This window comes from Microtus ochrogaster, chromosome 8 (genome assembly GCF_000317375.1).
Source record: "Microtus ochrogaster isolate Prairie Vole_2 chromosome 8, MicOch1.0, whole genome shotgun sequence".
Classification (NCBI taxonomy): Eukaryota; Metazoa; Chordata; class Mammalia; order Rodentia; family Cricetidae; genus Microtus; species Microtus ochrogaster.
The window spans coordinates 24,757,449-24,769,845 of NC_022015.1; the positions used below are offsets into that span (position 1 = coordinate 24,757,449).

At 51.0% G+C, this 12,397-nt stretch overlaps 1 protein-coding gene across 1 annotated transcript in view; it reads left to right on the forward strand.

Moving 5' to 3' along the window:
• The first annotated feature begins 683 nt into the window (after window positions 1-683).
• Window positions 684-12,397, forward strand: part of Gpr26 (G protein-coupled receptor 26) — a 34,538-nt gene continuing 22,824 nt past the window's right edge. Inside the window, exons 1-2 of the mRNA XM_005351392.3 lie at window positions 684-1,370; window positions 10,471-10,584. Of these exons, the coding sequence (XP_005351449.1) occupies window positions 703-1,370; window positions 10,471-10,584 (782 nt within the window). The 5' untranslated portion in view covers window positions 684-702. The remainder of the gene's footprint in view (window positions 1,371-10,470; window positions 10,585-12,397) is intronic.

Sequence of the window (12,397 nt, forward strand, 5' to 3'; positions counted from 1 at the left end):
GAGAGAGAGAGAGAGAGAGAGAGAGAGAGAGAGAGAGAGAGAGAGAATCAGTGGGATTTCCTTCGCAGAAGCAGCCGGTTTCCTGAGAGAAAGAAGAGAGAAAGGAGAAAGGGAGGGTGGAGAAGCAAGAGGGGAGGAAAAAATTGGAGGTGGGAGAGACAGATGGGGGAGGGGGAGCAGAAAGTGAGAGCACACGAGATTGAGCACAGAGGCAGAGAGAGGGAGACAGAGAGAAAGCCACAAAGCAGGAGGGTGTGCGGAGCAGAGCCAGAGCTTAGAAGGACCCGGTGAGGGCGGGTGCGGGCAGAGGCAAAGCCTGTGACCACAGGCGCCTGCAACCCAGGATTCCAGGGTACCACAGGAGTTCAGCGTCGCACCGGGCGACTGGCCAAGAGGTGGTGCGGGGCTGGGGGTGACGGCTCTCCCAGGTGCTCGCCCGTGGTGAGGTGACCCAGAGTCCGAGTGGTTCCACACCCAGGTGCTCGCCTGGGAGGTGGTGCGGGGCTCCGGGTGACTGCATCCTTAGGTGCTGGTCCAGGGGGTGGAGCGGGGTTCTGGGTTGCTGGACGCCCTTCGGGTAGCCATGGCGACGGGGACCAGGGGTCTCTGGGCCTCCGCGACGCCGAGGGGCTGAGCCGGCAGCGGACTGCGCCATGGCGGCGCGGGGTTGCGGGCCCTGAGCGCCAGCTGCGGGCGCGCACCATGAACTCGTGGGACGCGGGCCTGGCGGGGCTGTTGGTGGGCACTATCGGCGTGTCGCTGCTGTCCAACGGGCTGGTGCTGCTCTGCCTCCTGCACAGCGCTGACATCCGCCGCCAGGCGCCCGCGCTCTTCACCCTCAACCTCACTTGTGGCAACCTGCTGTGCACCGTGGTCAACATGCCACTCACGCTGGCCGGCGTCGTGGCACAGCGGCAACCGGCCGGGGATCGCCTGTGCCGCCTGGCTGCCTTCCTCGACACCTTCCTGGCCGCCAATTCAATGCTCAGCATGGCTGCACTCAGCATCGACCGCTGGGTGGCTGTGGTCTTCCCGCTAAGCTACCGTGCCAAGATGCGCCTCCGCGATGCCGCGTTCATGGTGGCCTACACGTGGCTGCATGCGCTCACCTTCCCGGCCACTGCGCTCGCCCTGTCCTGGCTGGGCTTCCACCAGCTGTATGCCTCGTGTACGTTATGCAGCCGGCGGCCCGAGGAGCGCCTGCGCTTTGCTATCTTCACCAGCGCCTTCCATGCGCTCAGCTTTCTGCTCTCCTTCATCGTACTCTGCTTCACGTACCTCAAGGTGCTCAAGGTGGCCCGCTTCCACTGCAAGCGCATCGACGTGATCACCATGCAGACACTCGTGCTTTTGGTGGACATCCACCCCAGGTGAGAGGCCTGATTCAGGAACACTGTAGTGAGTTGGGCAGGTCCCAGTACCCAAGGTAGGGCCATGGGAGAGTCCCCTGTTCACCGCACTGCATTAAGCAAGGCTGAAACGGCAGGTGCTATTTAAAGGGTACCCAGAGCTTCACTTTCTGAAGCACCGGACTGAACTCTCAGCCAGAAATTCCTCCTTATCCTTAGATGTATCCTGAGCAGTGGGCTTTGTTCATTGTGCTAAGCTAGGAAAGGGTTTGGATATGGCCCTGGGAGGGCATATGGTAGTCTTAGACAACGCTTAAGAACTCTTCAGACTGCGGGTGTTACTCCTCTGGATCCTTGTCAGTCTGGGTGCGGTGCTAACTTGATCTCCTCCCCCTGTGTATGTGTCTGAGTTCCCACCAAACAGAATCCATTGCACTTTCTCCCTGTGGTGGGTCCTGAGGGCCTGGGTTGTCTTGCCTCCCTAGGGGGCTCTGTCCTGTGTGTTCTGGACTTGGTGCCTCAAGGTCCCTTCAAGAATTTCTACCTCAGACTCCTGAAACTAAGCCTGTCTACCCACCCCCTTCCTCTTGACCCACTACCTCTCGGGAGAAGATAGAGGGAAGCAAATGAAAGGACTGGCTGGGGACCTCTGTGGTCCTTAATGTCCCTTCAGGAGAGAAGGAGAGAACTGTCAATCAGGCTGTCCTGAGCTCACCTCATCTTTTCCTTTTGAGACTAGGGCATTGAGGGAGGGTGTTTCTGTAGTCTCTGCCGATTTATTTACATTAAAAGCTGCCTTCCTCTCTGATGCCTGGGACTCCGGATAAGAGCTTAGGCATCCACTTGGCACATAAGATATAGCATACAGAGAGCACTGGTAGTGAGATGTTATGGTTCTATGTGTGAGCCCAAGTCCAGGATTCAGGAAACCTCGGGGTAGGTAAGGAAGAGTGTAGACCCTAATGTGTATTTGCCCTAGAGGGCACAGCAAACAAACAGAACGTGTTAGTCTGAGCAAAGGCCCCTCGTGGGACTTCCCTGCCTTGAGCAATAAGAAGCTGCTGAATTTCAGCATGCCTGCACATTGGCAGGGCATGGCTGAGTGTGTCTACTGACTGTCCCCCCTCTGAGAGTCATTCTAGAGGTCAGGCTCCTCTAGTCTTCCCTACATAGAATCTTCCCCACAGAAACTCAGACAGAATGTGTTTGCATCAGCCCCCCCTGCCCATGTCTGTGCAGCTTAGGAGTCATTCCAGGGGGAGGTCTGCAGCCACACTTGCAGAAACATTCCTGTACATCAGCATTCACTTTAGAAAGGGCCATCCCCAGGGCTGGGGCTGGGGCAGCTCCCGAGGATGCATGGAAATGTTAACTCTTGCAGACTTGAGCTAGTCCTAGAAAGCCCGTTCACCGAGCCTCCCAGTGGAGGAAAAGAGAAGTGGAAGCCCAGCAGGAAAGGAGCCAGTTCCCTTAGAGTAAGGGAAAGCCCAATTTCTGCTCTTTTTTTTTTTTATCATTCTTTCTTTTTTATTTTTTTTATTGAGAAAAGGAAAAAAAAGTATCCGCCTCCTCCCAGCCTCCCATTTCCCTCCCCTCCTCCCACCCTTCTCCCCCTCCCCCAAACTCCTCTCCCCCTCCCTCGCCAGTCCATAGAGCAGTCAGGGTTCCCTGCCCTGTGGAAAGTCCAAGGTCCTCCCCCCTCCATCCAGGTCTAGGAAGGTGAACATCCAAACTGGCTAGGCTCCCACAAAGCCAGAACATGAAGTAGGGTCAAAACCCTGTGCCATTGTCCTTGGCTTCTCATCAGCTCTCATTGTTCGCCATGTTCAGAGAGTCCGGTTTTATCCCATGCTTTTTCAGTCACAGTCCAACTGGCCTTGGTGAGCTCCCAATAGATCAGCCCCATTGTCTCAGTGGGTGGGTGCACCCCTCGTGGTCCTGACTTCCTTGCTCATGTTCTCCTTCCTTCTGCTCCTCATTGGGACCTTGGGAGCTCAGTCCAGTGCTCCAGTGTGGGTCTCTGTCTCTATCTCCATCCATCACCAGATGAAGGTTCTATGGTGATATGCAAGATATTCGTCAGTATTGCTATAGGATAGGGTCTGCTCTTAATCCCCCAGAGAGGAGGGTAGAAGCCACTTTGCATTCTAGTGAGGGACAGGGGCTTCCTCTTCTCTTACCTGTCTCCCTGACTTTAGGTCAGGACGACAGAGAGTATGTAGGGGTCTCATAAGCAAAGACAGACACTGGGCTGGAATCCAGGCCTTTGTCAGTTTTGCAGAGAACCTTGACCTCCTCTGAGCTTCGGGCCATTTGGAGGAGGCCCTGCTTCTAGACCCTCCAGGGAGCTTCATCAGGTCACAGAGCCACTGACTCCTTTGTGAACACAAACTGAACTTTTCCAGGGGTCTCAAGCAGGAGTGTGGGAGGTGAATTCCACAGAACACGACAGACAGTTTACTTCCCTGACAGCTGATCTGCTGGCTGTTACTTTGGTGGCACCGTGGAGAAGTTTTGGTCTTAGCTCTGAAGGCTGTGGTGGAATCCTGCCCCCACTTCAGGCTCTGACATCCTTTGGTGCCAAGAACCTATGTGGTCTTAGGGTGTCGGTTCCAGGACAGTCTCCTGGGCAGCTAGAGGAGCAAGTGAAGTCTCAGCTCCCTGGAACTCATCCCACCTGTCATCCGCCACTTACCCCAGAATTTAGCTCAAGGAGACCTGCTTTGGGCTGCCTGGAGCCCAGGTACCGTTTGTTAGGAAGCGACAAGAGGTAGCTTATTCTTCTGCATGCTGAGTAGCAAGCTTCATCCCTTTGCTGCAATCACTACCTAAGCAGCAGGAAGTCTCTCTTTTCTAAATCTGAGGCCCAGAGTGGCATCTCCTATTTCTGTTGTTCTGTGGTCAATTTTACTACATTTAGGACGCGGGTTTCACCTTGCAGTGTTTGGACCACACTTGGATCTTCACCTGCCCAGTGTCTGCTATTCAGCTCTCCCAGCCAAAGCTCTCGGCAGGCTCTGGTTAGATTTCTTCTGCTGCTGCCGGGTACAGCCAAGCAGATCAGGCTCCGTGGCCCAGTATCATTGCCCTCTTTCTAGCCCAGACCAGGCTCACCCATGCCAGGGAGATAACCTCCTGGAGCTAAGCTGCTGGTGACAGAGTCTCTCCTAAAAGCTGAGTGAGGACTTCCTCACAGTGTTACCAGGGTCTCTCTCTAAGCCCTTAACATGCTGTGAACCATGACCACAGGGGCTGCCTGAGGGTTAGCTCTGCAGGATGTCAGAGGTTGACCAAGGAGGTAGAGCTGCACTGGGCCCTTGACTTTACAGAGGCAGAAGTGATCCCAAAAGGAAGGCATTTGATGAACTCTAGAAAGTAGAATACACCTGGGGCCACGCCCAAGTCTGTCCTTGAGATTTGTAGCTGGAGCAACCAGGTAGATGGAGGCTCACAAGCTCTCTGTGTAGATGCTTAGAAGTTCTACTTTAGCTTATAGGTGGGGCTATGGAATATGTTCTAATTGCCCTATCTTGGCAGATATACTTCCTAAAACTGGGGCTCAAATTTAGAATCTATAGACTCCGTTGAGGCTAGCCTCATCTGGGCTAGAGAACACTCTAAGTGGTCCACTTGCATTACTTCTCCATCCCTGAATCTACCCAGCAGCACAGGTGCCTCTCTTGGGTCATGCGCACACCTCAAGTCATACAGTCACGTTCCATATGCATGTGATGCTTCTCGGGCCTTATACTGAGTACATCTACAGTGTAGTCCACCACTGGGTGGGGACAAGGGGTCTGTGTCTAACACTAGCCCTAAACCTAAATCTAGCCATAGCCCTCGCCCTATTCTAACCCTGACCAGAACCCTAGCCCTAACCCTAAACCTAAAATTAGCCTTAATCCTAACCCTAAACCTAGCCCTAACATTAACCCTAACACTAGCACTAGGTCTAACCCTAACGCTAGCCCAAACTCTCGACCTAGATCTAAACATAATCCAGGCCCTAGCCCTAACACTAACCCTAGCCCTAACCCTTACCCTAGCCCTAAACATAAACCTAACCCATGCCTTAGCCATAAACCTGGCCCTAGCCCTAACCCTAATTCTAACCCTAACCCTAGACCTAACCCTGAATCAAGGCATTTGCACAAGGATTATGTGCCATAGAAAATTAGGGCTTTTTTTTCCCCAGAGTAGATTGTGTGAGCTCCAGTTTTAATGTCCAGGACCTAGAGCAGGGACCATGCTTCCTAGATCTGCAAGGGGGACATCAGCATCCTAACTGCAAATTCAGGGCTCTTTCTTACCATCAGCCGTCTTGTCTCATGGCTTAAAAGCCAGAAAACCAATAGGGGCCAGGCTGTGAGGGCTCCAGGTGTGGGCTCTGGAAGGACAATGAACATCTCAGATCATCGAGGACCTAGAGAGCCATCTCAGAGACTTCCGAGGCCATCTCCCCGCTTTCTGTTTAGATCCGTCCAGAGTTGCTGTTACTGGAGCCTGCGGAAAGCATCTCTTTGACCTCACATGTCAAAAAGCCAGAGAGCCTGTCCACTTTGGTCTCAAACCTTGTGATGCCCCCCTCCTCCAACTCCAGGCTAGCACACATATTCAGACCACAATTGGGGCTCCCCTTGTACCTCATATTCTCTGCACCACAGACTCTGCCCAGGAGTCCAAGGACTCTGGGTGCCTCCACCAGACTAGGGGTGGCAGTGAGAGTAAGGGGAGCACTCTAGAGTCAGGTCAGGAGATCTGAGATGAGCCTTGGTTCTGTCCCAAACTGCCAGGACGTTTCTTGGGCATGTCCTAAACCACTCGGGTCCTCATCTGAGAATAGCACAATGACAGCCCACAGGCATACAAGATTTTCAGGATCTCAGGGTTGCAAAGCCATGGGGAGGAAAATGACAACAGGAGGTTTTGTGATCCTATCATTCGGAGAACCCAGTGAGCTGCCCAGTGAGCTGTCTCCCACCTAAGTGATGGGGGTGCTCCTCCCACCACTGTACTGTTACCCAGGAAACAGCAGAGCCCATGGAGGAAGGGCAAAGCTGGCTTTAGCCCTTTCCTTTACAATAGCTCAGGGAAAGAGTGGCACACCCTTAGCTGAAAGCGCTGGGCTGGTAGCCAATTCCCATGTGTCTGAAGTCCCACTTGTACCTGACTCCCAGGACAGGCAGGTCCTTCACTCCTGTAAGCCTCAGTTTCCCCATCTGGAAGCTTGGGTAGGCATATGTTGGAGAGTCTACTGTTCCGTCCTAACAGCATGATAATATGCTGTTATCATGATAACCTAATAACATGATTCTGGGGCAGAGTACCCTCTGCAGACACTCTCTGCATTCTACTGGTGAGTCACATTAAAATCTGTGATGTCCCTGTAAGCCCCAAATGGGCTACAGAGTCAAATCAGGACTCAATGTTCAGTTGCATGATGCTAATTCACAGCACCCCTGGCACAGTCCCTAGCCACGGCTGCCTCTCCTGTGGACATAGCATAGGGTAAGAAGGACTTTTACAGACAGAGGAAATTCTGTGGCTTGGAGGTTCAAGGCAGAGGTGGAACACAGTACAGAGTTCCCCAGTGAGTGTATATTGAGTTGAGAATAGTTTGGTTAGCACGCACTAAGTGTTCACAGGGTCAGCCACAGTTCTTGGTATTTTTCATATTTTAACTCAGGCACTCTCGGTGTGACCCTAAAAGGCAGGTCCTCTCATCACCCTTCTTTCTAGAGATGAGGCATCTGATGTACAAAAGCCACCTCAAATTAAGTGTCTGGGTTTGAGTCTGAAGTTCTAACCTTGGCTCTTCAAACCTAACCACTAGCCAAGAAGCGAAGGCCAAAGAAGACACACAGCTGCAAAGTGTCTTCTGCTTAACCTGTCCTTAAAGGGGCAATGCAGCAGGTCTCTGGGGATCTGTGCAGCCTGGGGGTGTGACAGTGACAGTTCCGTGACAGTCCTAGCCTTTCCTTCCTTCAGTCATGCAAGTGTCTCTCTGCAGACCCCCAATGCCTTTATAGACATTAGGTTCCCAATGCTTTGAAGGAGAGAGAGTCTGCTATGGATAGGGGAGGGTCTGTAGCCCCTCATCAGAACCTTGACTCCTTGGGGAGCATAAGGAAGCTCCCCATCTCTCTGCCCTATTGCTCAGTGAGCCACGCCTATCCTCATACTGAACCGTAGGTCTGCTTTTAGGTGTGGTGAAAGCCTCCTCTGAAAAGTGGGGACTCACGCACAGAGGCTTGGTGATTTGCCTGAGGCCACAGTTAGGAGAGCAGGGCCCTTCTAAGGGAGTGCACCGAAGAGGCCTTTTACTCTACAGCACCCAAGGACTGGAACACTGTCACACACTGAGGAGGACGGGAACGTAGATAGTCTTATCCCCCTTGCAGAGTTCTTTGTGTGAATTTGGCATGCTTATTTCTTGGGTGTCAGAATGGTCCTTTGTTGTCATGGAAGAAAGTTGTGTGATGGTTCAGGGTACTCAGCTAACACCCCAAATCTGCACCCCACCATTCATCCGTGGCAATCCGTGAACCCTGGAGCAGACAGAGCTCAGCCGTGAAGAGTAACCCTGAGCCTCCTGCATTTGTGGTCACCACTGGTCTTCTTTGCCCTGGGTTGAGACTCCCAGATGGAGGGACTTTGAGTTTTAAACCAAGACAGCTGAGCTGGCCATGTCCCTGTACCCAGACCTCCAACCACAGGCTGTGCAAGTCACAGGAGCCCATGAACCTTAGCAGAAAATGCTACAGAAACACGCATGTGGTCAGAAGGTCTGGGGATTTGAGTTGAGCAGGGCTCAGTGACCTCAGGCCCACCATATGCCAATCCATGGGACTTCCCCCTGTGACGACACAGGTAGACTGTTTATGTAGGGGGAGGGGTGAGCTTGGTTCCAGACTCTGGTCTGGATTCAGTTCCTGCCATCATCTGCCAGCCTGACTTGCCAGGGATGGAGAAGGGTACTCAGATATAGGATCCACTTTGGCAACCATTCCACGGAAACCATTGGGGACGGAATACTTTCAGTACTAAACAGAGGCAGAGGCAGAGGCAGTGCCTGACTAAATGCTGACCACTTCATAGTTACCGCTTAGGAGCCTTGTGAACACTGTGTGATCCTGAGAATATATCTTACCTCTCTAGAGTCTCAATCGCTTCTCAAATATGCAGACTGTAACAACATCGTCCTTGGCTCCTAGACACACTGTACCAACTAAACATGCCTTTGCATGTGAAACCCCATCATAGAGCCTAGCATGACACATGGCAGAGACTCAGACCATTATTAGTGTTATTTTTTTGTTGTTTGTTTGTTTGGGTTTTGGTTTTTTGAGACAGGGTTTCTCTGTAGCTTTGGAGCAGGTTCTGGAACTAGCTCTTGTAGACCAGGCTGGCCTTGAATTCACAGAGATCCACCCACCCTCTGTCTCCCGAGTCAAGTGCTGGGATTAAAGGTATGCGCCATCGCCTCCCGGCAATAGTGTTAATTATTATAAAGTAATTAGTACCGTTAGTTGTGAAAAACACATTTTCAGACAGTGGGGAACTTTGATTCCAAGCCCCAATCTGGTTCCTAATTCTATAAATTTATATAAAGGCAAAAGGTCAAAAGGGGACCTGCAAGGAAGGATTCCAGATTCGTCTGTCCAAAGTGTTCATATGAGAAGAAATCTATTGAGGAGAGACTTAAGGATTAAAACAGTCACTCTCCTAGATGCAGTGGGTAGCACTTGCTTTAACATCATTCTTGAATCTAGCTTATGAGCTTCCTCTCTACCGCTTGCTTTCATGGAGCAGGCCAGCCTGTCTTCAGGAGCAAGTCACTGCAGCCCAAGCCAGGCTCTACCAAGTTGGCTTGCGGGGCAGCACAGCCTCCAGTCACCCTCTCTGCTCACCTGGATGCTACAAGACAGAGTCAGGAGCCTGGAGCTGGCTGCGTGCACAGCTGCTTTCCTGTGTCCCGTGCCTGTGATATTCTGATTTCTCTTGGTGGAAAGGAATCAGTTCCTGCAGGGCTTAGAGCAGAGTGGAGCAGGAACAGGTTGTGATTAGAGGCATTGGTGGCTCTTGACCCCATCGTCTAAGCTACATCCTCAATGTCAAGAGGACTTGGCTGTGACTTAGCTTCTCCCATCTTAGTCCCGGGAGGAATCATGCCAGGAACCGCACATGCCCACAACTAAGCTGGGTCTTCCTATGGCAATGGATGCAATCAAGATAATTTCCCCCAGGTAAACACAGAGAGGTCCATCTCCTGGGTGGTTTCAGCTTCTGTCAGCTTGACAGCTAGCACTAACCATCATAGTAGATGAGCCCCAGAGGCAGGGGGTGTAGCCCTCCAAGACTGTGCAGGGAAGTCTGTGCGTGACATAAGCAGTAACCCCGTGAATTCTTCTCTGTTTGTATTCATTGTGTTATTCGTTTGCACACTGGATACATTTTTCTATATCTTTATGTGTGAGCGCTGGTTTTAAATGTCAACTCGCCACCATCTAGAATTACCTGGGAAGAGCATTTCAGTTGAGGAATTATAGGCCTATCTGTGGGGGATCGTCTTGATGAGTCTTTAACATAAGAGTAGCACCGTTCCCCCTGCAGAGGGTTCTGAACTTGGGGCAGGAGAGAGCTGGTGGTGGCATAAGCGAGCAGGCAGCATGGTTTCGTTTGCTTCTCTCTTCTCTGGATTGTAGGTGTGATGTGACTAGTTGCTTGAGTTACTGCCTTCCACCAAATAATCATGGGAGTATGAGCCAGATAAACCCTGTGTCTTCCCTGAGTTGCTTTTGGTCAGGGTGTTTTATTGAAGAAACAAAGGAAAACAGAACTCTGTTGAGCCTTGTGCATTAAACTCTTCAAACAATCCAGCTAACATTATGTTGCATTGTCTATAAGAAAGCACATCAGTAAAACGTGGTGTGTGATATCACACTGCAAATAATGACCTTGACATTGTCACACACTTTACCCAAGGGCTTAAGACAGGGCCCCAGGTCTCTGGCTTCATAACCACACACCTAGAATGCATTGTTTGTGTTCATGAGTAGCACCTCCCTGTGTCCTGGCCAGGCCACCCCACGAATTACCTTCTCCTCTCTGTCCCCTACAGTGTGAGGGAACGATGTCTGGAGGAGCAGAAGCGGAGGCGACAGCGTGCCACCAAAAAGATCAGCACCTTCATAGGGACCTTCCTCGTGTGCTTTGCTCCCTACGTGATTACCAGGTGAGCTGACTTGTGGATGGGGACCAGGGCTTGGAGAGCCAGAGTGGGGGCCCTCCTGGCCACGTGTATCTCCTGAGAGCATGGCAGAGTGAGAACGAACACTTAGCTGCTTCTCTTCAGCCTCAGACTCTCCCTTATCAATAACTAACATTTTAAAGATTGATTTTTATTTTTAATCATGTGCCTGCTGTGTCTATGTGAGTGCAGGTGAGTGCAGACATCTGTAGAGGCCAAATGAGAGTTTTTGATTCCCTGGAGCTGGAGTTGTTATAGGCAGTTGTGAGCTGCTGAGAACTGAACTCAGGTCTTAAGTAGTCGGAGCTTGTAGCCACTGAGCTATCTCTTTAGCCCTTAATTAACATTTTTTTGCACTGGCTACCGATACCTTGTGATGATCCAATACATGTGTACATGGGTACCAATGAAGTTAGGGCAGTTGGCATGTCCTGTTCCTTTAACAGCTGTAACAGTTTTGATTATCCCATAATCACTGCACAAACCTATAAGGCACAACGCAAGATTAAACTGCTCATACACAATATGTGCTCATCAAATTGGGCTAGTTTATTTTCCACCTCCCTGCCTGCCATTTGCATGTGTTTGGAGCCTCCAAGCCCCTCTCTGTTTCTTATTTATAACACATGTTACAGGTTGTTGTGAAGTGCAGTCCCCCACTAGGGTGGGGAATGGGAGAGCATGTGTCTGTTTTAATGCCCATTATCCACTCTCCCTCCATCATCCCCTTCGTCCCAGCTCCTGGGCATTACTGCTGCATATTCTGACGGGCTTATTAAGGTATGTTTTTTTATGAGAGAACAGGTGGCACCCTACTGAGTTATTCCATCGTGTCCTCTGGGTTCACCCATTTGTCCAAATGATATCCTTTTGTGTATCTATTCCGCATTTTCTTTATGCAACCATTATAGCCCCTAGGTTGGCTTCTGCCTTAGCTGCTAGTAACAGTGTGTCAATAAACATAGCACACAGTAAATGCATTTCATTTCTTTTGGTCATATACCCAGAAGTGGGCCAGCTGTTCCATATGGTGGAACTATTGGGTTTGGGGGAAACCTTGGCATTGAGCTCCATAATCAGCCTTGGATTCTTATGTGTTAAACTCAGTACCTCTTCACTTGATCTCCAGACAACCTCATGCTAACTCTTCACCCACACCCACACTCCATGTGCTGAACAGAAGAAACAGGGTAGGAGGGAAATACTGCACAGTGCAGGGTCCCACTGCCACTGGACAGCCCCTGAGCGGTCTACTTCAGAGATACCAGCCACTTGCATAAAAGTAGATATTTCTCTCCGTGCCCTTCCAGGCAGGCCACCTCTCCTGAGGCTGTGCTGTTAGGCCAGTGACTGTCAGTTATTCCCCTTCCCAGAGCGCCAAGAACCAGGCGGGGCTGCAGTTCACTGGCACCAGGGACCTGCATTCCTCAGACTAGCCTGCTCCAACTGTGACAGTTCCTCCTGCCAGTTTCAGTCAGAAAAATAAAAAAGGAGAAAAAGATAGATAGATAGATAGATAGATAGATAGATAGATAGATAGATAGATAGATAGATAGATAGATAGAAAAGGATTGTCTCCTCTCTCTCCCAAACTCCTTTGTGGACTGGTGGGGGTGGGGGTGGAATCCTGCAGCTTTGTATGCTAAGTAGTTCTATGATCTGTGCAGTTGGGAGATCACAAAGGACAGTGGTTCTGTTGAGACATGGAGGTGGGAGCTTTGATTGAGTCTGGGAAATCGTTTCCTCTGTGTATGAGTGTGCGTGTGCGTGTGTGTGTGTGTGTGTGTGTGTGTGTGTG